The 25,033-nt window shown below is 40.8% G+C and overlaps 1 protein-coding gene across 4 annotated transcripts; it reads left to right on the forward strand.

Moving 5' to 3' along the window:
• The first annotated feature begins 3,731 nt into the window (after nucleotides 1–3,731).
• Nucleotides 3,732–24,473, forward strand: rbmx2 (RNA binding motif protein X-linked 2). 4 transcript variants are annotated; one of them, XR_011342967.1, is made up of 11 exons: nucleotides 3,732–3,833; nucleotides 5,167–5,282; nucleotides 8,621–8,672; nucleotides 10,693–10,822; nucleotides 12,302–12,491; nucleotides 13,983–14,594; nucleotides 15,591–15,680; nucleotides 15,835–15,885; nucleotides 19,407–19,526; nucleotides 23,083–23,154; nucleotides 24,166–24,473. XR_011342967.1 is itself a non-coding variant. In XM_069893267.1 (6 exons), exons 1-6 carry the CDS (start codon nucleotides 3,829–3,831, stop codon nucleotides 14,570–14,572), a joined length of 1,083 nt encoding a protein of 360 aa, XP_069749368.1. In that variant the 5' UTR covers nucleotides 3,732–3,828; the 3' UTR covers nucleotides 14,573–15,101. The 4 variants fall into 4 exon arrangements, 1 of the variants encoding a protein (XP_069749368.1); XR_011342966.1 differs by lacking the exon at nucleotides 15,835–15,885; XR_011342968.1 differs by lacking the exons at nucleotides 15,591–15,680; nucleotides 15,835–15,885.
• The last annotated feature ends 560 nt before the right edge of the window (nucleotides 24,474–25,033 follow it).

Genomic DNA, 25,033 nt, shown 5'->3' on the forward strand with positions numbered 1-25,033 from the left:
TTTCCAGACATGTCCATTGCTGTCACCTTCTTTTCAACACATTAGTTTGCTGATCCCATGTGCTGATGAGATTGACCATAGCTTGGAATCTTTTGAATGATCATCATCTTTTCCTGTACCTAAATAAACTGCTTCTACTTTAATTCATTTGTACAAAATGCCCTCCTTAAACTTAATAATAAAGAGCCATTTGTAGATTGTTGGAACAATGATAGCCTTATGCTATCTGTTTAACCCAATCATCAAAGTTCAGAGCCTTTATGTTGATAGATGCAGCATACAGCATCTTTCCTCATGAAGCATTCTTCCCAACTTTGTCGAGGCAATTAAGCACCTTCGTTGAAATTAAAAAGCAGAAAATGCTGGAAATATTCAGTAGGTCAGGCGATAACCATGGGAAGAGAAACCAAGTTGCCATTCAAATGAGATTATCTAGTCAATAGCCCCTTTCACACTGGCAACCCACTAAATAGGTGAGTTAATGACCCAGGTTATACTACTGGGTGAGCCATTCACACTGAACCATGAATTTCCTGGTTCAGGTGAATATCATGGATCTAAGAGGGGGGGAGAGGCCCAACCTCCAGTCATGACATCCTGAGTGAAGTATTACATACTCGCAGGGCAGTGAAATCGTGGCAGGAATAAAGCACATACACGCACAATGCATAAAATTCCAAGGGAAAAAAAGCTCACGATTTAATAAGTCATACATGCATAATGTATAAAAGACTATGGGAAGAAACACACACAAGTTAATAAGACATATGTGTGCAATGTATAAAAGACTGTGGGAAAATCTACAGCAGTGGGCTTCAAACTGTTCACACTTAGGTCAAACCCACAGACTAGCTTGTCATTATTCCCTAAACAATAGAGTACTTCTTTCTTTGGCTTGGCTTCGCGGACAAAGATTTATGGAGGGGGTAAATGTCCACGTCAGCTGCAGGCTCGATTGTGGCTGACAAGTCCGATGCGGGACAGGCAGACACGGTTGCAGGGGAAAATTGGTTGGTTGGGGTTGGGTGTTGGGTTTTTCCTCCTTTGTCTTTTGTCAGTGAGGTGGGCTCTGCGGTCTTCTTCAAAGGAGGTTGCTGCCCGCCGAACTATGAGGCGCCAAGATGCATGGTTTGAGGCTATATCAGCCCACTGGCGGTGGTCAATGTGGCAGGCACCAAGAGATTTCTTTAGGCAGTCCTTGTACCTCTTCTTTGGTGCACCTCTGTCACGGTGGCCAGTGGAGAGCTCGCCATATAACACGATCTTGGGAAGGCGATGGTCCTCCATTCTGGAGACGTGACCCACCCAGCGCAGCTGGATCTTCAGCAGCGTGGACTCGATGCTGTCGGCCTCTGCCATCTCGAGTACTTCGATGCTAGGGATGAAAGCGCTCCAATGAATGTTGAGGATGGAGCGGAAACAACGTTGGTGGAAGCGTTCTAGGAGCCGTAGGTGATGCCGGTAGAGGACCCATGATTCGGAGCTGAACAGGAGTGTGGGTATGACAACGGCACTGTATACGCTTATCTTTGTGAGGTTTTTCAGTTGGTTGTTTTTCCAGACTCTTTTGTGTCGTCTTCCAAAGGCGCTATTTGCCTTGGCGAGTCTGTTGTCTATCTCGTTGTCGATCCTTGCATCTGATGAAATGGTGCAGCCGAGATAGGTAAACTGGTTGACCGTTTTGAGTTTTGTGTGCCCGATGGAGATGTGGGGGGGCTGGTAGTCATGGTGGGTAGAGTATAACAACTATTTATATCGCATTACATTGCATTAGGTATTATAAGTTATCTTGAGATGATTTAAAGCACAGGTTCACGTTGATAGCTCCACCAGCTGCCCTGTGACAGCTCCACTAGTTGCATTCTGGCAGCCCCGCTGACCCCCCTGTGACAGCTCCACCGGCCACATGCTGATAGCCCCACCACCCACCCTATGGCAGCTCCACTGGCCACCCTGAGAAATAGAACTGCACTGATTTAAATTACCAGTCTGCCGCATGCATGCAGGCACTAATGTCACTAATGATACCCGGTTGAGTGGGTTGGCCCTTCACACTGCAGTCAAGTCAACTTGGTGGGGCTCTGACACAACTTTTACAGATGTACCATGGAAAGTATCCTCTCCGGATACATTGCAGCTTGGTACTGGAACTGATCTGCTCAAGGCAACAAGAAACTGCAGAAATATGAATGCAATTCAGGTCATCTTGCCTTCATCAACATCTACCACTATCTTGGGAAAGCTACCAAGATAATAAAGGACCCATCCCACCCCAGATATTCTCCCTTTTCCCCTCCACTGAAAACATGGTAAATTCATTCCCACCCCAACTCCCCATCAGGAAGAGGTGCAGAGGCTTAAAAAGGTAGATCTCCAGATTCATGAGTGCTTTCTTTCCTGCTGTTATCAGACTCTTAAGTGCAGGGGTGGCCAAACTATGCCCCTCAGGCCAACTGCAGCCTGTTGCCCATTTTTGTGGCCCAGAGTAAATTTTAAAAATAAAATGGATATGGACCATTATGTCATAGTCTCTCAAATTGCACTGTATGTACATTGCACCTTCTTAGTTTCTAGACTAGATTTTGCTGCCATTTTAAACATGATTTAAACTAGATTGACTGTAGAAAGGTTACTCACCAATGAAACTGTTTACCTCAGCTAAAAAAATGTTCACCTCAATTGATTAAATATAGCAGAACTGTAAAAATTGGAGAATAGCCAAGGAGTGCCAAAAATTTCAGACATGGTGGGAAAATGAATACTTTTACACAGAAGTCAAGAGTAAGTATATTTGTTTGATTTGCATGGAATCTGTTCACTTTAATAGCCTATCTATAGATTTACACATTGCACCATAATCATTAAGGTAGACACTTAGGCCATGAATTGGATTCACTGAGGGTTGTGGAGGAATGCTGGAGACGACCTTGTCCCTTTCTTGATCTTTTCTCCTGTTCTTATTTTACATCCAGCTTTTTATTTTGCACTGCTTTTTGAATGAGAGTGTTATTGCATTCATTCAAATTAAATTTAAGAGCGGCAGGTAGAGAAATGCCTATTGTAATTTGTGAGCACATCAATAAACTACTGTAATGTGAACAGTTAAACTGTTCAGTTGTGTCGCATAGCAATTTTGATAAAAAATCAATTTTCAATGGCACAGGGGTTTTCTGGTCTCAAAGCACCATTTTTGTTGCAGTGTAACTGATCGAAAAGTACCGGGCTTAATATTGTTTGGCCTGTGACTCCTTCTATTTTTCTGGATGTGACTCATAACCAAAAAAGATCCTGCTGAAGTGGATCTTTCACTGGTAAAATATGACACCCTTGCCTGCTATACACTTTTCTCTTATACCCTGCACTCTTTGACCTCCTGTAACACAGCACCCGGCACTTTAGTTGACTTACCACTGCACTACCTACTGCATGAATTGACTTGCCTGGATAGCACACAGAACAGGTTTTTAATTAGATGCCGGTACAGGTAACAATAAACATTTCAATTCAAATCAAACCCTTTCAGGTCAACCCTCTTTTCTGCTCTAGTTTGTTTCTTGACAACTTTGATCTATTGCATTTCACATCATTGCCCCTGTTCTCTGAACCTTTCCCTGGGGCTGTCGGAGGCATCCACCACCCAATAATCTGAGCAGGGGTTCCACGAAGGCACCAGTCACTCGACACGTCCTGGAGAAGGGGCGGCCGCCCACTGGCCACGCCTGCAAGGAGCACGCCCCGCCGCGGGGTGGCGGTGTCGGCGGAGCTGCCCGGTCGCCTGATGAGCGGTTCTCCCGCTGCGGGGTCCCGTGAAGTGGGGCTGGCGGCAAGATGAAGTGAGTAAGAAACTCCAAGCTGCTGGCGAGGGGACTCTCCGTTCGCTAAAGCGAGCGGATCGCGCGCCTGACGCGGGGCGGAAGTTGTTGGCGCAGGTGAAGGCCCGTCCGCGGGGAGGAAATCTCTCCCACCCTCCCCCCCCCCCCCCGCCTCGTCCGCCAGGATCAGGGGGAAGATCTGAAGGGTGGGCAAGGCCGGGGAAGGAAGGTGAATGGCTGAGTGTGTGTGTTAGGGGTGTGGATGTGGAGGGGGTCTAGGTGTAGAGGGGGATGTTGGCTTGTGTGTGTGTGTGTGTGTGTGTGTTGGGTGTGGAGGGGGCGTGTGTGTTGGGGGTGTGTGTGTGTGTTGGGGGGGCGTGTGTGTTGGGGGGGCGTGTGTGTTGGGGGGCGTGTGTGTTGGGGGGCGTGTGTGTTGGGGGGGCGTGTGTGTTGGGGGGCGTGTGTGTTGGGGGGGCGTGTGTGTTGGGGGTGTGTGTGTGTTGGGGGTGTGTGTGTGTTGGGTGTGTGTGTGTGTTGGGTGTGTGTGTGTGTTGGGGGTGTGTGTGTTGGGTGTGGAGGGGGGCGTGTGTGTTGGGGGTGTGTGTGTGTTGGGGGTGTGTGTGTGTTGGGGGTGTGTGTGTGTTGGGGGTGTGTGTGTTGGGGGTGTGTGTGTGTGGAGGGGGGCGTGTGTGTTGGGGGTGTGTGTGTGTGTTGGGTGTGGAGGAGGGCGTGTGTGTTGAGTGTGGGGGGGCGTGTGTGTTGAGTGTGGGGGGTGTGTGTGTTGGGGTGTGTGTGTGTGTGTGTGTTGGGTGTGGAGGGGTGTGTGTGTGTTGGGTGTGGAGGGGTGTGTGTGTGTTGGGTGTGGAGGGGTGTGTGTGTGTTGAGTGTGGGGAGTACGTGTGTGTTGGGTGAGGGGGGGACGTGTGTGTGTGTGTGTTGGGGGTGTGTGTTGGGTGTGGAGGGGGTGTGTGTTGGGTGAGGGGGGGCGTGTGTGTGTTGGGGGTGTGTATTTTAAGGGTTCTTGTGCAAATATTTTCTCAGCCCTTTATTCAGATCTGTTTAATTTTATGAGAAAACATTGTATCCAAAACCAGACAGACTACCTCCTCATCTACCTTGAATCAGCTAGACTGATTGCTTTTCTGGAAATACAAAGTTTAGAAGTGATAAAAATGTGGTTTAAAAATTAGAAGAATTGAAGAAATATGTGGTCAGTAAAAGAATGGGAATACAATTACTGTATACTATAATTACCTTTGATTCAGTTGTCAGGACAAGAAGTTTGTCAACTCAGTGGATGGCTGTTTCCTTTGGAAGACTTGTTTGTAATCATCTTTTTTTTAAACCCCCTTAGTCCACTCACAAAAGTGAAGCTCATCAATGAATTAAATGAAAGAGAGGCAGAACTAGGCATTCAAGATAAAGTCTCTTGGCACTCAGAGTACAAGGACAGTGCATGGATCTTCCTGGGTGAGTGTAGTAACCTTCTGCAGCCTTCTGGTGGCCACAGAAACTTGTGGGCTGATGGTATTGGCTTATTTAATATCGAAATAATACATATTGAGATGACTAAGCCTCAAATGCATGAACGTTTATTTCCAAACTCATTTGGACATCATTTTCTATAAATGTAAGGTCCCCCATAAGAGACTCATTCACAAAGGTATGGGATCCATGGAACCTTGGCTATGTGGATTAATAATTGGCTAGTATATAGAAAGCAGAGAGTAGTAGTGTATTGAACATAATTTGCCTGGTCAATGACTAAAGGTGGCTAACCTTTTATCCAAAATCTTTGGGACCAGACACTTTGGTTTTCGGATTATTTCGGATTTTGGAATTAAAATGGCAGTGGTACAGATTTGCGCAAAGCAAAGACACATGGCTCTGCATAGGGGGAAGTTGTGGCAGCACTGGACGTCAGGAGTGGATATGACGCTGCTGAACACGGGGGGCTGGACTCTTTTTTTTCTGGTGGCATTTATAAAATAAGCATTCCCTCATGTTTCACTAATTAACGACGTGGACTAACATGGGATTATGCATGAGTTGACCGTGGGTCGTGTCGGATCATGTTTGGTGAGCACATAACATCCATGGAAAATATGTTTGGTTTCTGGTTTTGGACTTGCAGATAAAGGGATGAGCACCTGTATTGGAGTTCTGCAGGGAACTGTTCTGGGACCCCTGCTCTTTATGATTTTTATAAATGACCTATATGAAGAAGCGGAAGGATGGGTCAGTAAGTTTGTGGATGACACAAAGATTGGAGGTGTTGTGGATGGTGCTGAAGGTTGTCGAAGGTTACAAAAGGATATAGACACGATGTGGAGTTGGGCAGAAAAGTGGCAGATGGAGTTCAATCCGGATAAGTGTGAGGTGGTGCATTTTGCAAAGTCAAAGCAGAAGGCTGAGAACAGGGTTACTTAACAGTATGCAGGAACAGAGGGACCTTGTGGTCCAAATCCATATATCTCTCAAGGTGCTGCACAGGTTGCTAGGATAGCTAAGAAGGCCTATGGAATGCTGGGCTTCATTAATAAGTGGATTGAGTTCAAGAGTCGAGAGATCACGTTGGAACTCTACAAATCGCTGGTGGAACCACATTTCAAGTAGAATGTTCAATTCTGATCTCATTATGTGAAGGATGTGGAAGCTATGGCAAGGGTGCAGAGGAGATTTACCAGGAATTTGCATGAATTGGAGTTTGTCTTGTGAGGCAAGGTAAGCGGAGCGAGGACTTTTCTCTTTGGAGTGAAGAATCATGAGAAGAGAGTTAATAGAGGTCTTCAAGATTCTGAAAGGCATACATTAGGTGGATAGCCAATGCCAATGGCAAAGCCATGAGGCAGGAAGAGGAAACAGCAGAGGACATCTGTACAAAGTGAAGGGTGGAAAGTTTAGGGGAAACATCAGGGGTACGTTTTTACACAGAGACTTGTAGGTGCCTGGAATGTCTCTCAGGGAGTGGTGGTGGAGGCTGAAACATTAGGGGCATTTAAGAATGAAATAAAAATAAAGGATTATGAGGTAGGAAGGGCTTAGTACCTTTTTTGGAAGGAATATATAGGTCGGCACAACATCGAGGGAAGAAGGGGCTATACTGTGTTGTAATTTTGGATTTTTGAGTAGAAAGTGAGAGTTAGGGATTTGTGCTAATTCATACCAATGTGTTAATTTGCTGTATTCATGATTGATTATGGCTATGATCCCACACATCAGCTTTGATTTCTATCTACCATCTGTTTTGTTTGTGAATGAACTCCAAATACATTTTCCAAGTGTAAGTGGGATTCAAGACTGATCCTACTAAAACTACAAATCTGTTTTGGGTTCATGCATGATGTTTTATTAGGCTCTTGCCAACTCTTACACACTAAATCATCTCCGATTTAAAAAAAAAAAAATATGTGGCAACAGTCTCAATGATTTGAAGCAGTGCTTGAAGCTATTTTACTTTTATCGTGGTTTGGCATTTTTAAATAGAGCGTTACTTCATTTCCATAACTTATACAATAGCGTACTTTTTGAAGTAAACTTTCTAAGAATTCAAATAGATTGAGCTGTATTCTTTTTTACTTCTGCACCATATTTTTCTGTGCTGAAATAAATGTATTCCTCAGCCCCATGACTATCGTGCAATGAATAAAAAGAGCCCACTGTAACTCATGTTTTGCAGCTCAATCTTTCTATAATCCCTGGTATTCAACCTCTTCACCATCTAATTGGGTTGACCTCTAGCTGCAGAGGAAGGCTTTAGGATAATTTCATAACATTGATAAGGGTTTACTAAATTAGGGAATTTACTGTAACCTATTGTTTTCAGAAGCTTTCTCAATTAAGTAATTGAGGTGTTTATCCGTTAGGAAATGTTTACCTTAAACTAGGCAAATTTTATAATTTTTGCTTCCTCAGACAATTATTGGAGTCAGATAATTAAGCACATGATCGAAAAAAGAAAATGCTGGCACTACTCTGGATCTATGGAGAGAAATATCAGTTGGGAGATCAGACATAATTAGAAATGAATAGCTTTGAGGATGCAAAAAAAAATGGGGAGAAGGAAATAAAGAAAGCGTCTTCTCTTTGGACTAGTGGAAAGCATGGAGATTAAATGACAAAAAGGAATGATCATGCAAAATGAAAGATAACAGTAACAGGAGGAATAAAGTTGGGCTGAAAGAGGTGTAAAAAGTTTTCTGCAATTGAGAAACTGCTTTGTTCTATGCTTTGAGAATAATCACTTGGCAATAGATTGCTAATTGTTTCCTTCGTTGTGTATTTCTATTGTAAATTGTGTTGACCATCAACGCCAGATTTTGCATTTACTGAGGCTAACCTAGTTGTAACAGTCCATTTTATGCTTTTTACGTATAAAGAACATTATTTTTCCATTGTCAACTTTCACATTTAACTTCCGGAGTGTCGGTTCACACCTGGGTACTGACATTACCATGTTTCAATTAAATACCACCTTGCAGTACCTACATAGGCTGGACATAGGTTGACATTGCCCATTATGTCGTATACATTAGCCCATTGTTGCGGAACACCTGTAGTTCAGTTTAGACTGCAGGCAGTCTGCAATAATACCTAGGGGAGCAGGTAAAATTTCGGAACAGGAATGAGTCATTAATTTCCGTTCTGATCTTTTTATACAGACTGCGTTCCATGAATTTGGAATAATTTCTTGGAACACAGCGGCTGTGTTTAAAAATAAATACATATATGTTTGCAGTAAAGTTGGCATTAGATGTGAATGTTTGATTTTTGTCTGGAAGCATTCACTTTCTCTATTCTTTCTCTAGGCGGCTTGCCGTATGAGTTAACAGAAGGGGATATTATCTGTGTGTTTTCACAGTAAGTATTTTTCATCTTTGCCCTGCTGAAACTACAAATATTATTCTTGCAAGTTACACAAGTGTACCCAGCTAGTGAACGATCCACATCCTGACAGAAACACCAAGATAGTAAACCATAGGAGAAGCACATCTAAACTCAATCTACCATCATTTGTTATTTCCCCAAGCACTTAACAGTGGTTTTTTTTTCCCACCTTGATAATAGTAGAGATTAATTGTAATGGCTCCCCCCTCTGCTCATCTTGGACCTCCTGATAATAAGTACAGGATTGAGCTAATTCTTTGTCTTCAATATGGAACAGCTGTTCAGCAAACATTATTTTGAATAAGTTGTCTGCCTCATTTCTCATGTTGCAACAGGGATTATTTCTCAGAGATCACTCTTGTACATATCTGCCTTTGTTGTGAGAGGTACAATGTAGTTTAAAGTTCATATTGTCCCCATCGAGTCAGGAACTATGTAGGCTTTGCCATTTAATGCATTTAAAATAGAGATTGGTAGATATTTGGACATTGTGAAAACCCAACACCCAACCCCAACCAACCCATTTTCCCTTGCAACCGCTGCAACCGTGTCTGCCTGTCCCGCATCGGACTTGTCAGCCACAAACGAGCCTGCAGCTGACGTGGACATTACCCCTCCATAAATCTTCGTCCGCAAAGCCAAGCCAAAGAAGAAAGAAAAGAAAGAATCAAAAAGTATGGATTAAGTGCAGAAAAGTAGCAGTGCATGTTGAATATCACAGCACTCATGAGGGCCTTTTAAAGGCTGGTTCTTCCAGCAATTTCTAAAGTTCTTTGAAGGGGTCAATGTGTGCTTTATCAGTTTTATGTTTTTGGTGTGGGTATGTAATCCAGTTTTCTCCCTTTAGGTGGCACTATTTCACAGCTGCAACACCATGGCAATTTGATAGCAGTGTTTTATACAGTAAATCCTCTACCAAACTTGATGGGTGCTGGTTTAAAAAAAATCAGAAACCTAATGTTGTCCTGGATACTCCCTCAACTGTGTGCTTCAGCGTCAGCCCAGCCCTACAACAATGTGTCAGCTGTGGTCCTATTAGATTACCAGTCTTTAATTGGACAGTACATATAATGTGGTAAAACATTTCAAATCAATCCATGGAACGAGCAAGAGTAAGTTACTGCGTAGTCAGAAAAATGTTTAAAAACTGACACAAGAAGGAAGGCAAAGAGATTTGCAATTGGCAAAGTTAGCTGAGATGACATGAAAAGCAAGGCCATGAGAAGGGCTGGGCTCTGCAAGGTATGAGTGTGGAAATTAAGACTGTAAGGTGGCGAGACTGGTCAGACAAGATGGGGAGCGTGGTGTAGAAAAAAAGGATAGATGGAGGAACAAATTATGGGGTGGACCGGACTGTCTGATGGAGTGTGTGTAGAGGTAGAGATGTGATTTCCAACAAGAATGCACAGAGGTGGCAACAGGACTCGGAATCAGAATTTAGTACCATGAACGTGTCACAAAATTTGTTGCTTTGCGACAGCATCACCGTGCAAACATTGATATCGACCACCTTGCAAAATACATAAAAATAGTGCAAGGAAAAAAATCAAAGTAAGGCAGTGTCTGTGGTTCATTGTTTAATCAGGAATCTGAAGTAAATGGGGAATAAGCTGTCATTGTGCCACTGAGTGTTTGTCTTCAGACTCCTGTACCTTTTTCCCCAATGGTAGCAGTGAAGAGGGCATAGCCTGGGTGAGGTGTGTGTGTGTGGGGGGTGGGGGGGGGGGTGGGGTCCTTTGAGGATAGTCAACAGTGGTTTGCCTAGTTTACCTTTCTGACCTCTGCTTCTCCTCATCCCCTCCCAAGAGAGTGGAGGTGGGTAAGAAAAAGGTCAGAGGTGAACCCCTTCTAATCAAGCTGATTGAAAGGATTTTGTTTCCGTGCTGTAAACGGTTACTGATGGGATTACTGTGGAGTTGCTGATGAACAAAACTTGATCAAGCAACAGTTAGAGAGGACGATATTCGGTGAACCATTAATTTTCTTGTGACAGGTATGGCGAGATTGTTAATATCAATCTCGTTCGAGACAAGAAGACTGGGAAATCAAAAGGCTTCTGCTTTGTCTGCTATGAAGATCAAAGGAGCACCATTTTGGCTGTGGACAACTTTAATGGAATCAAGGTGGGTGTAGAAGTCAGAATGCGATCATATGATTTCTCTGTGAATCATGTGTAGGTGGCCATTCTTCACCCTTTTCTAGTGTGAAATGCAAGGTAATTTATTTGCACTCGGTCATTTAAAAAGCATACTAAATACCAGTGGTTCTCAACCTTTTTCTTTCCACTCCCATACCACTTGATGCCATGGGTGTTCTGTGATTAGTAAGTGATTGCTTAAGTCGGTATGGTGGTGGGAAGGGAAGGTGGAGAATCACTGCTCTGGACCCAATTGGTACTGAAATATTTTGCTTCAGTAAAATTGTCCCATTTCCTTTGGAGTTATGAAACCATGCACATAATGAGTCAATTAGGTATGATTAAAATAGTGGTTTCAAACGTTTTCTTTCCACCCATGTACCACCTTGAGCAATCCCTTACTAATCACAGAGCACCTATGGTATAGGGAATACTTAAAGTGGTATGTGAGTGGAAAGAAAAAGGTTGAGAACAGCTGCTATATACAGAAAACATCCTAAAATCAGGTCTGCTTGGAGATTGGGTTGGTTTGGATATTCTGGATTCTCGGGCGGTACTTTTAAGATACAACTTTAAGAAGGAATAGAGATGACCACATACATTTTTATAGTTTATACATTAGCTTCATTTATCAAGTGTTAAAGAAAAATAAAGTCAACACTTGACAAAAATGTAAACATAAATTTGTTTCACTTCAAAAAAAGAGCATGTAATGCTTGAAATTATGTTTAAAAATGAACATTGGAAAAGAAAAATATGGCATACAGTGATATTCAGTGGGACTAGGAGGGTGGGAATTTGTTACAGCATGGACTAGTAGGGCCGAACTGGCCTGTTCTGTGCTGTAAGTGGCTATATGGTTAAGATTACCCGTATTAAACATGGCCGCTTGTTGGCACTGTGGCACTTGTGTACACATTCATGCTCACAAAAGCCCACTAAATTTAAAAAATTTGAGGGTCCGGATTCTCGGATGGTCTGGATTTTTGGACTTTTACAGTATTAACTTTTGACTAACAGCAGTTTTATTTCTGAAACTTACAAATACTAATTTAGATGTGAGCTACTTTGGGTTCAATCCATGTTGTACTGTTACTGTGTAAAGGAGAGCCAGAATAGGAATTATCAATAGTCTTTAATATCTTTTGCACCTTTTGTCTGAGAGGGATGTGATTTGACTAGCCTTGATGTTCATGTACCTGTTAAGATTGTTTTGAAAAAAATTAAGATGCTTTGAGAAAGAACACTTCCAAGATTCTGTCTTTCATTCTGTTCCACCAACAGAATTACAGCCGCTAATTATTCTACCCAATTAGCAGCTGGTTTCTGCAGTTGAATGAATGAAGTTCAGTGGAGACTGAATGTTGTGGGAAAGAGGGATAGATATAAATTTGAATTCTCTGCTGAACAATGTATCAGGCCAAATGGATCCTGTTCTTGTAACCTACATATATTCTCCTTTTAGATTAAGGGAAGGACAATCCGTGTTGACCATGTGATCAATTACCGCCCACCAAAAGATGACGATGATATTGGTGATGTGACGCGAACACTGAGAGAGGAAGGCTGTGCACCAAAAGCACCTCTCCCAGCATCACCATCTTCAGAGTCCACCGACGAGACTACTGAGGTGCCATCTAAAAAACGGAAAAAAGGTATGCAAAGGGAATGAATGAGTTAACTTTAAGGGATATAATTTTTCAAATGTTTGTTGGGAGGTACTCCTTTGTGGTGACTGAATATCACCATTGTACTCTTGGCACACAAAGGATCCGATTACCATAACTTCTCATTATGGCCCATGAAAAGAGAAATTACAAAATCAATATTGATATAAAATAATACTGAAGAAACTAATGGAACAGAAGGCCAAGAAATCCCAATGCCTTGATAATCTGCATCCCAGCATACTAAAAGATATCCATGAAGATGATGGAAAAAGAGATTATCAAACTGGAGTTCGACCGCATGGAGACCATATCTACGCTGACCATCCATCATCCATCCACCCTAATCCATTGATAGTTCCATTGGATACTTCAAATTCCCAACAATTACCACAGGTTCTACCACTCACTTACACAGTTAAGATAATTTACAACAGTAGTTAACCTACCAACCCACACATCTTTGCGATGTGGAAACCATTTCACCTGCTTTTTGTTCCCCCGCTACCTTCTATTCAGACGCCTGACTGCTTTTTCCCCACACCTCAACGAAGGGCTCAGGCCTGAAACTTTGGTTCCCATAGATGCTGTGTGACCTGCTGAGTTTCTCCAGTACTTTTATGTATCGCAATGAAAAATCCAGACACACAGCAGCAGAAGTCACAATTGAATGCTGGTGGCTGGATCTGTGAGGTAGCGATTCTACATCAGAAGAGAATGGGAATGTAGTATTAAGGTAGATGATCTATCACGAGAGTATTGAATGGCAGAGCAGGCTCAACAGGTGGAAAGATGTGCCTATTTTCTGTTTCTGTCTGCAGCCAATGAAGGAAGAAAAATCCTGCTTAATTCCAAATGTTCCTGCATATGATTGATTGCTTTGTAGATTATGACACGTGAGGCATATCTACTTTTTTATAATCAATTGATTTAAAACCTTCAGGTCTCTGAATGAAATTTCCCCCCGCCCCCCCATCTTCTCTCTAATCTTTCTATCAATTACTTTAATTCAACACTTGGTTGATGAATTATCTGGCAAGGAAAATTGGACTTTTACAACTACAACAGATCAAGACCACTCGTTATCTCTGATTGAGTGGGAACTGTATCAAATTATATCAATAAGTTTAAAAAAAAATTGTTGCCATGGTAATATGGTGGCATAGTTAGTGCATTGGCTAGTGCAGTGCTGTTACAGATCAAATGTGCCGCTGTCTGGAGGAACTTTGTACGTTAACCCCCATGTCTGTGGGTTTTCTTTGGGTGCTCCAGTTTCCTCCCACCCTCCAAAACGTACAGGTGGGTGTAGTTTAATTGGATGTAATTGGCAGCATGGATTTGTGGGTCGAGACAGCCTGTTACTGTACTGTACGTCTAAATTAAAAATTTAAAGTAGGTGATTTCCTGAGATTGGCATCAAGTGCAGAGTTTTAATTTGCTTGATCTCCCAAGAATAATGGGTACATTTTTGTTCTCTAGAAAAGAAAAAAAAGAGAAAGAAAGAAAAAAAGAAAAAAATCAAGCCAGGAAAAGAAGAACAAGTCTCCAAGCAATGCACCAAGATCAGTAGCCAAAGTCATTCAATTCTACCCCCAATGCGAATCAAGAGGGAACGAGACGATGCAGAGTATGAGAAGTATGTTAATGTACATCGAGACTCTCATGGAAGCTGCAGTAATGACCAAAGTGGAACAACAAATGAAAGAAAGCACTCAGATGGAGTTGATGAAATGCGAAATAGAGAGAAATGGAATGAGGGAAGTCAATCTCGGTATGCAGAGAGGGAAGAAAGACGAGGAAGCCATCAAAACATTCGAGAAAGGACAGGGAAGGACTCGAGATGCAACTACAGTGATGGGAGAGAGGCAAGACATGATGAGGAAAGGCAGACCTATCAACGAGAGAAAATGCGGAGAGAAGAGAGGTTTGATAACAAATATAATGACCAAGTCAAGCAAAGGAAGAATGATCGCAACAAGGAGTGGGGTTCAGATTGTGAGAGTGACAAAAGGAGAAATAAACACAACAATGGCAGTCGTTATAGAGAAAGAGACGGTCACAGGGACTGATCAAAGAGAAGTTAATATAAAGGTGATTTGCAAGTAAACTGAGTGTCCTTTTACTATTTAAAGTCAAGTCAGTTCCGTTTTACTTCAGTCAGTGAATTTGTTCCAATAAGCAGAAATAAAAATTATGCTGCTTTCCTGTACCCTACGTTTTAAATTATTTTTCTCCATGTGAATATGTAAATATTCAGCAGCAAGATAAATCTCAATGCTCAGTCTCTCCTTTAAGGTTTGAAGATGCCTAGTTGATAACTTCTGCATGTGGGATGCGTGTGTCACCAGCATAAAAGCATTTATTAACTGGTCAGTTACACGAGTGCAAAATTAAGTAATTGTATGACCACAATTAACAGAGAAAGATGGATTGATCAATGAGTTGAGCAAGGATAGTTATGGAGATTTTACAGGGCACTGAATGTTCAATGAATATGTTTTATAATGCATTCCAATAGGATGAGAACTAACTCAGAGGTGCCATTTATGTTGACTTGTCTTATTCTCCTATGTAAATAAAATTTCTTCATTGCTCAAATTGGATTGTTATTCATGAATTCTCATTCACTGGTTGTTGAAGAATCTTCTGGTACATTTTTTTTCCCCCAAGTTTATTTTAACCATTGAGTATCATTAACCTTCCATATCCCTTCCTAAACCATGGATTACCGATAGTTATCTGGAAGGAATTAAAATTGTCATTTGGGCGGCACAGTTGGGACCAAGGTTTGAATCCCGCACTGTCTGTCTGTGTGGGTTTCCTCTGGGTGTTCCAGTTTCCTCTTGAAACATATCGGCAGTTGTAGGTTAATTGGGTTTAAATGGGCGACATGGACTCGTGGTCCAAAATGGCCTGTAATTGTGCTGTATGTTTATGTCCCTCATTGTCACTTTGCCACTGAAATGCTGTGCATTGAACAATGAACATTCAGGTGATTAAAATGTGAGACTCTAGTTTTTGGTGTGTTTCACTATATTTTGACAATTTGAGGGTGACTGTTCATCATTGCTTTTCCATTCTATGCAGGAAGGATACTGGGTTCAACCGTACATTACAGAAACCAGATTAGAAACATGAAACAGTTTTTCCAAACCTATTGAAATGGCAGTGATTAAGGTTGGAATTATATTGGCTAGTCATTGATACTGTCAGTTACCTAATTGTTGGATTGTGTACATTTTGACTGCACATCGGCCATTAGTGTGAAAACAATTTTACATTAACACCTGTAACAATTTAGCCAATCCCTGAATTATTGTTTCATTTGTAGCTGAGACCCAGTAAAGCAGCTCCTCCAGTTCAACAGCAGAACCTAAGGCAGGTATAGTAGGTATATTTTAAATTGTGCTTTACCAAAAGAGTTACAAGGAGAGTCTCTTTAAATATATTTATAAACATGTAGTTAGAGCTTAGTGGATTAAATAATTTCAAAATATGCTTCATAAATATTTGTAGTAGCCTGTGCTCTAGCCAACATCACTATAAAGTGCTAAGAATAACTGTGTTGCTATTTGTTTTAATCAAGATTATTTGGTAATAGAGCATGGAGTAGGTCATTCAGCCCATCTTGTCCAGCACCACCTTTATTACAACTACATCAATCTTATTTTTCTTCCTCATCTCTGTCAACTCCCCATTCCTGTGTAGATTTTGCAGTCAAGCCAATCATTTTGAGTAGAAGCTCAGGTTGGGAACATTTTGAAGGGGTATGGTGTTTTTTTTTTCATACTTTTTGCTGTCAAAGCAGAAATTCTAAGTCAGAATGTCAGACATACAAGTCTTCTTCGAATACTAAGTGTTAGATGACATAGTTTGGAGCTGCTCTTCTCAACTGGGGTGCTACGATGGCCTCCCTAGGGACCACAGCACATTAAAGAGGGGACTGCGGACTGAAATCCTTAATGGGGGGAAGCATTGTGTACACGGATAGGAGAGAAGAAACCAACTAAACAACTGCTTCACAGGGAATGTGGCCCATTAACTTTGAGGAGTCTTAAGAACGCCACAGCCAAAAAAAGTTGAGAATGGCTGGTTTGGAAGTGAAGTATGGGAATGCCAGAATTCTGAAATAAAAACAAAATACTGATCATTTCAGCTCAATGACTGAACCAGCAGTTTGCCCTTTCCTTAATTCTGCCATTCTCAGTGGGGGCTCCATGCTCCACCCTCCCCCCCCCACCCCACCCCCTGATGTGCTACAGCACATTTAAGCAAAACCCATGTTTTCTTTTCACCTCGTGTAACATAAATATTTTTAATGTAGTTAGTAGGAAAAGAGTACGAAGAAACCAATACTTGACTGCTTCACAGGGAGGGGGTCCCATGAACCTTGAGCAGAGTTCTTGGGTCTATTGCTGAGAATGGCTGGTTTAGACCCTTCTGCACTAGCCATTCATCTTTTCTGGGGTAATTAGCTGCATGTGTTTGCCTTCTGAAGTCATTAGGCTAGAGGTTGACTGCTGTATTGCATCTTTAAGCAATTTAATAAGTATATCTTACATTTGTGTCCAAAGAGGGATCCCTATTGACAGAAAATATTGAAAATCCACTCTGAATTTGAGCGAGGGGAAAAAAAAAACCAAATGTTGCAGGCAAGATATAAACAGAAAATATTCATCCTCAGTGAATCAGACAGGATCTCGAGAGAAAAACAGAGTTAAGATTTAAGCTGACGTTTCTTGTTTAAAGATATGGTGTTCATCACAAAAGAATGGCCAACTCAAACCATTTATAGATCCAGTGGCACTGATTTAACTGTTTTGGGTATTTTCAGTGGTTTCCATTTATATTTCAGAGCCCCAGCTTCCTGCATTCCGTCCATAACAATGCATTCGTCTTCATTTTAGTTTAGCCAAATGCTTTTTAAGTGTGCTTTTTAACTAACAATTCTCTAAAGCCATTTCCTGCTTTAGTTGTAATGATAAAAATGAAAGACTGTTTTATTACACATTTAATGACTTAAAATTAGTTTTAAAAATGTGTTAAATAAATAGATAAGCCATGTGACACCAACAATAGACATTAAAAAAGTGGACAAGATATTAATGTATCAAACAGATTATTATAATTTCATATGGTTCCCTCGAAATGTCTTCACTTACTGTTAATACCGTTATTAAATTTGTATAACTGTTACGAGCACAGAGGATTCGAAAAATAGCGCAGCAACAGAAATTCACCAAGACAATGGTTACTTAAAAGTTGCTTTTAATTTTCTTCAGACATAATAAGTTGTATATTGATTTTATTTTTAACCTAACAACCCCCTTCTAATTCTAAGCACACGTGTATGTAATGTGCACGCGTTCAGGAAAGTTCTTTGTTTCACTGTCCAATCATTCACTTTCCACTTCTCTTAAGTTCACTGGTATTAGGCAATTTTCACACTGCACAGAATTTAACATTTATGATCTTCACCAGGCTCTGGTACTTAAATAGTTACTGCAAAGGAAGGTCTTGGTTGGTTTCAGAGAGAGAGAGACAGACATTTGTTGTTCATTGGACACACACACAAACTGATCTTCAATCAGCCACTTCAGTGTCTTGCCAAAGAAACTCATGGCTTTTCCAAAAAAAAACCTCTTCTTTGAGGTTACCAGAGAGTTTTTTTTCCCCTGTTCCAGGAGAAACTCATTAACCAGCCACTTCCTCTTGTAATTGACTACAAAGGTTGAGAACTCAGAACCTGTCTTCAAATGAGGTCTTCTAGGAGTGCAAAGCTTGCAGCCTCCACTAGCAACTCCTGATGTAAACTGACCTTTCTCCAAAGAGAAATCACCTGTTTATTTATCCTCTCTGTTTGCAAAAAGCATGTGGCCCCTCTAAGATTAGCAACCTTCAACCAGATTTGGATCGCTGGCACTAAAATCAGTTTCTGAGCCTTAAAAGACAACAGTCCATTTTTTTGCATGACATCAATCCAATTAACACTTGTGAAGTCACCATGGCATTTTTCAAAGTTTCTGTAATGCCACTGTGGACATGAAGACTCTGCTTTTGCATAGCTCTTGCATTTCAAATGAGATGTCTTTTGTGAAATGTTAGTATCTGTTTTAAACTAATACCAAAACTAAAGCCCCACAATCTACCTTTTAAAGACAATTTTAATCATAATTTTTATTAACCCAATCTGTAACATAGAAAATGTTTTTTTTTGTAGTGATTGCAAGTTGACTCAGAAATAATTGTCAAACAATGAATGCATTGAAGATTTTGATGCTTTGCATTTTTCATCATGTATAACTAATGCTCGAGTCTGGTATGTGTTGAATGGAGCTTCTTACAAGCAAACCAATTCTGAAATAATATACAAAAGTATAAGAATTTAATGTATATCATGTAATAAAAGGATGGTGAGAGAAGACTAAAGATGACAAAAAAAATGCTCATTCCAATATTTAACCCCAAAGAAAATGCAAATTATTTTGGGTGAGATATTTGTCAAGGAGACCAATGCAATTGTCAAAGGGTAAAAAAATATTTGGTGTGAAGTTGAGTTTATGCCATTAGCACAGATGTAGAACCAGAAACCCAGAGGAGAAAACTTTTATTGTACATACGTGTGTGTACATTGACTTCAAAATTACAGAAATAAAATTCAATTAAGCCAAATTCTGGAAATGAAATTCCAGAAATGATTTTCAACTCATGCAAATTACGATCTCTCATGCTCAGTACAAAAAATGGTAAAGTTTCTACACCATGTTTTGAATGCTATCTCGAACAGACAGAAAATACTTATAAAAAGATCAAGGATAACAGGTTAGTTCCTTTTGAGGGATGCCTTGTTCTATTGGTATTTATGTGGGACACGCTTTACTGAACTGTTTTGCTTCCATTTAGATAAGAGTCTAAGACTGGGAGATGTGTGTACAAGATTTCATCATTGAAAATATTACAGGTTAAACGACAGAAGGAGCTGAGATGATGTGAATTGTATTCAGCATTAGTTGTGATCACTAGGTAAGATAATGGCAACTTATTTTAATCCCCACACAATTTGTTCCTCTGCTACTAATGAGTAACAGTGTATTGAAAAGGCAGTAGAGTTTAAGCTCAGAAAAAACAAACATTTGAATAAACCTTGGGATATACTCCAGAAAATGTTCAAATAGGCCTGTTCAACCTACAATATCTAGAAAGGGAAAACCCTTTGTCAAGCATTTTGTACTAAAGTTAATTAAAGCATTGATCCATATTAAATCTACAAAGATCCAATTTTTGCTTGAACACATATTGCTGATACTGCAGTTAAAAACCATTAATGAATTATATGCATATTCATGGGTGCTCAGGATTTATACATGCTATCCAATTTTCATAAAGAACAGCATCACTAAAAGTTTGAGTTAATCAGGAAACCTAGCTGGCACCAGTTTTGCATGACCTCACTGCCACATCAGCATTGGAATTAATGTTTGGCGATGAAAGATAGAGGTTCTGTTACTGTGCTGCTGGGCAGCACAAAGTAGCTGTTCCCCCAGTTATCCAGATTCTTGCATGCTCTCTGGAGTAACTTCATCGATTTCCTCAGGTGCTCCAGTTTCCTTCCACATCAAAGGTACACAGGTTGATAGATTAATTGAACACTATACATGACCCCTTGTGGGTCAATAAATTATAGAAGCTCAGGAACGATGATGCGATGGGTGGAGAGCAAAATTGGTCTTGATATGGCTGCTTGATAGTCACTGCTGACTTGATGGGCTGAAGGGCCTGTTTCTGCAACTCATCACTTGCTTGGCAATCCTCTGCCATCTTTTATCCCATCAATATCTCCCTTTCAATTATAAATTTACCCACTGAAGTCAATTCCACCTTTCTGACCAATACTATGTTTGATGTGGAGATTATTTAGTAATTGTCAGAGGATATACATGAATTACAACCCTGAGATCCTTTTACCTGCGCGCAAGGCATAACTACCACTTATTAGTAATGTAAAAAAACTAATCAATATCCATATGTAATCAGATAAAAAATGTTATTAAACTGCAATACAGAGAGGGGGGTAAGGGGGAAAGTCCAAAAGTCAAGAGTGCTTAAATGAATTTGTTGTTGAGGAGTCTGATAGTGGAGGGGTAGCAGCTGTTCTTGAATTCTTATGCAGACTTACCAGGTTTTCGCCCACAAAGTGACATTTAGCTAAAAATATAATGTTTCAACTTTTTAATTGCACTCTACAGGTCAGTTTGAAATCTTGAACAGGATTAGTGGACATTAGATGTGGAAAATGCTAAAATTTAACCCAAAGTGAAGTGGTTCTTCAAACAGAAAATGTACAAAATGAATAGATATGCTGATAACTTCATTGGTTTTGCACACTAGGAAAATCAAAAACCTTCAAAAGGAACTCCTTGGCATTGGTTTAATTTCTTTCTTTGGCTTGGCTTCATGGACGAAGATTTATAGAGGGGTAATGTCCACGTCAGCTGCAGGCTTGTTTGTGGCTGACAAGTCCGATGCGGGACAGACAGACACGGTTGCAAGGGAAAATTGGTTGGTTGGAGTTGGGTGTTGGGTTTTTTCTCCTTTGTCTTTTGTCGGTGAGGTGGGCTCTGCAGTCTTCTTCAAAGGAGGTTGCTGCCCGCCGAACTGTGAGGTGCCAAGATGCACGGTTTGAGGCGAGATAAGCCCACTGGCGGTGGTCAATGTGGCAGGCACCAAGAGATTTCTTTAGGCAGTCCTTATACCTCTTCTTTGGTGCACCTCTGTCTCAGTGGCCAGTGTAGAGCTTGCCATATAACACGATCTTGGGAAGGCGATGGTCCTCCATTCTGGAGACGTGACCTACCCAGCGCAGTTTGATCTTCAGCAGCGTGGATTTGATGCTGTCGGCCTCTGCCATCTCGAGTACTTCGATGTTGGAGATGAAGTCACTCTAATGAATGTTGAGGATGGAGCGGAGACAACGCTGGTGGAAGCATCCTAGGAGCCGTAGGTGATGCCGGTAGAGGACCCATGATTCAGAGCCGAACAGGAGTGTGGGTATGACAACGGCTCTGTATACGCTAATCTTTGTGAGGTTTTTCAGTTGGTTGTTTTTCCAGACTCTTTTGTCTAGTCTTCCAAAGGTGCTATTTGCCTTGGCAAGTCTGTTGTGTATCTCATTGTCGATCCTTGCATCCGATGAAATGGTGCAGCCGAGATAGGTAAACTGGTTGACCGTTTTGAGTTTTGTGTGCCCGATGGAGATGTGGGGGGGCTGGTAGTCATGGTGGGGAGCTGGCTGATGGAGGACCTCAGTTTTCTTCAGGCTGACTTCCAGGCCAAACATTTTGGCAGTTTCCGTAAAACAGGACGTCAAGCGCTGAAGAGCTGGCTCTGAATGGGCAACTAAAGCGGCATCATCTGCAAAGAGTAGTTCACGGACAAGTTGCTCTTGTGTCTTACATTTTATGTAAACATAAGAAAAATTCAATGCTAAAATGCTTAATTTTTTTCCCCCCAACAAATTATACTGGTTTGTCCATGCCAGTAAATACACAAAATCATATTCTCCCAGCTCAAAACATGCAGTGTCTTCAGATTAAATTCCAGTCCTTTTTTATATCATCTCATATGTGACAGGACCAGGAATAGGCATTTTCAAGCAGGGAAAACACCATCTGTAAAGGCGGAGGTTCTTCACCCTTGCGCCTAAAGACGTACCTTTCTGAATGCTCCGCGGCACCAATTCCAACCCTTCTCAAGGAAGGATAATCGGTGGAGAGCTGTGCTCCACCGCCTGACCTGAATGTACAGCCAGCCGCTGCAAACGGCTAGTTAGAGGCAGGCTGATTACACCATCATCCCACGACCTTCTCCCCACTCACCCCTCTCTTTCTTTCTCTCTCTCTATGATCCCCTCAAGGCGGTTGGGAGCTGTCAGGTCATGGGACCTGGCACAGACTGCTTCAGCCTTCGGGGCCACTCTCTACCCATAATCCCCCACACAGCTGGAACTGTTCAAGGAAACACAGTGGTTCCAGCCGCATGGGGAATTATGGGTAGGGAAGACTGCCATTGCTCTGCCACTACAGCACCAATCCCCCTGCCTCCATTGGATCCGGAGGGCGCTACTAGGCACTGCTCGATATGAATGCAATGCTGGAGCAGTCTTTTAGGGCTGCTGTGATAGATAAATTTTAAGTTTTCAATCCTCGAGGTGGAGGCCTGACATGAAATATCTGCAGGCCAATTATGCTGAAGGTGCACTACAGCTGAGCCCAACATCTTATATACAGAGAAGTTCAAAGTCATTTAATATGCAGCAATGTTTCTCCTAACATGCTGGTTCCATTTTTCCTAAGTTCAGTTCAATGATGAATCCAGACTGATTTACAAAGCCCTCCTGCTGTAACAGATGATGATAGTTAAGTGTTTGTGGGTGCTTATTATATTAATCAAGTCCTGTTAAATGAGAAGCGGATTTCAATACAGTAATAACTTTGAAATCCTTTCCAGTATATTAAAATGGATAATTTGGTAAGTTTTTCAGATTTTAAATAAGAATTGTATTGAACTTTTTTTCCTACAGTGCAGAACAACTTTCCTTAAAAAGAATTTGGAGTACTACAAATTGAATCATTTCAGATGTGAAGGGAAGCAAGTATGTATTTTTAGTGAAATATTGTGTTTGAAAAGTGATGCGTTATTTACTATGAATAAAATAAAGTTATTAACCTCAACTATTGCAGCACATCTTTACCATGTAAATACATTTGTAATTCTCAGTGTTATCTCTTTAATGACTTCTGCAGAGATTATGAAAATATAGATTTCTAACAAGACCATTTCATTGTTATTTAATTAAATCCTTCAAAAGCTACATGTTTAGATTAAATATTTGTAAAATGCTAAAGGAAAACATCAATATAGAAATAATTAAATGGGTAGCTGAAAACAAACAAGTTTTTGAATCTGAAACAAGGTCTCAAGTAAGTTTTTCATATATTGACATTAATGCAAATTGGAACAATTTAATGCCACCTTTTACAAAACAAACTCAGGATCAGCATCTTCTACTATACATCAAACAGAATTACGCCACTTAACCAAGCTTCACTTAATAACAAATGCCGGATAAATGACAAATGGGATATAATCTGGCTAAATTGTCTGTGAACTAATCAATTACTCTTCAACTTGGTTTGAGCTTCATGGTGATATAATTTCATGGATAGGGCTGCATTTAATCTTCTCATTTCTGCTAAGTAGCTCATCAACTGAGATGGAAGAATGACAATGGCAATAGATTTGCTACAGGATATCTACTCATGCCCATCAGACTTGCTTGAACTGAAAGTCATCTTAATGGAATATTTGAACTTGGTTTATTCTTGGTTTTCAAAATTTGTACGTATTATATTATGGAGTAAATAATTCTAGTACCTTAAAGGAAGTGTATTAAAGAAGCTAGACAACAGCCAACTTGAAATTTAAATGTGTTGCAGATCTAAATTTCATAAGAGTGATACCAGCAAGAGCCAGCTAACCTGCCATAGTTGGCAAAAATGGTAGAAAAAAATAAGTGTTCCTCCTCTCTTTCCTCTCCCCCCCCAACCCACCTCGGTCTTAGTAGGAACTAAAATGGTTCTGTCTTCTCTTTCATCATTGTTAGGTAAAAACATCATGAGCTGGGAATGAAGAAGGAGTCACCCAGTGCTGGGCCGTAACAAGATGCAGATGTGACCTTGTACACTCAAGATAAGCTTGGCACTAACAAGAATGATGTGCAGCAGACTAACAGAGAAGGGTAGCAACAGCTAATTCATTGGACAATGTAATGGTATGATAATTTACTAAGTGCGTGTCCTGAGGTATAAAAAAAACACCACTTGATGATAACGGCAGAATGCGCCTTCTCCAACTAACACTGTTAGTTGCAAGTGTTACAATCCGGTAATAAAGAACCTTGATTTCGACTCAGTCTGGTGTCTGACTCACTCATTCTCGAACAAAGCAGACCTAACATCACCCACCCAAACAGTTGTAATCAACCCAAAGAAAAGCTCATTCCTCTTCATTAGACTTTCAATCTTCCTGATTCTGATATTGACCGCAACAATTTCAATTCATAGTCCTCTTTTAAACTCTGTAATGATGATCGACTTTTTTGTCTCTCGTACTTCAATTTCTATTTTGTTTCATTACCATCACTTTTTGCCTGATGCTTTCATCTCCGAATATAAACACTCCTGAATTCCATTCTTATTACCTTTCTCTCAATGCAACATTTTTTTTCTGCCACTGTATCTCAAATTTTATCTTAAACCTGTAACATTTTCATTTCTGATGTAAAATTGCAAGGCAGGAACATTATGTAAAGAAGACAAGGGCCTTTTCCAAGACTTTTCCCTTAGGAAAAGAGATTCAAGAATTATGTTGTTAGTCTAAAAGAAGTCAAAGCAAGTGCTTGAATGTCAACAAAGATCTGCTCCTATTGTGAGAAAAAGCTGCAGTGTGCAATGCACATAGTAAAGAGAAAT

Source organism: Narcine bancroftii, chromosome 8 (genome assembly GCF_036971445.1).
Source record: "Narcine bancroftii isolate sNarBan1 chromosome 8, sNarBan1.hap1, whole genome shotgun sequence".
In the NCBI taxonomy this organism is placed as follows: Eukaryota; Metazoa; Chordata; class Chondrichthyes; order Torpediniformes; family Narcinidae; genus Narcine; species Narcine bancroftii.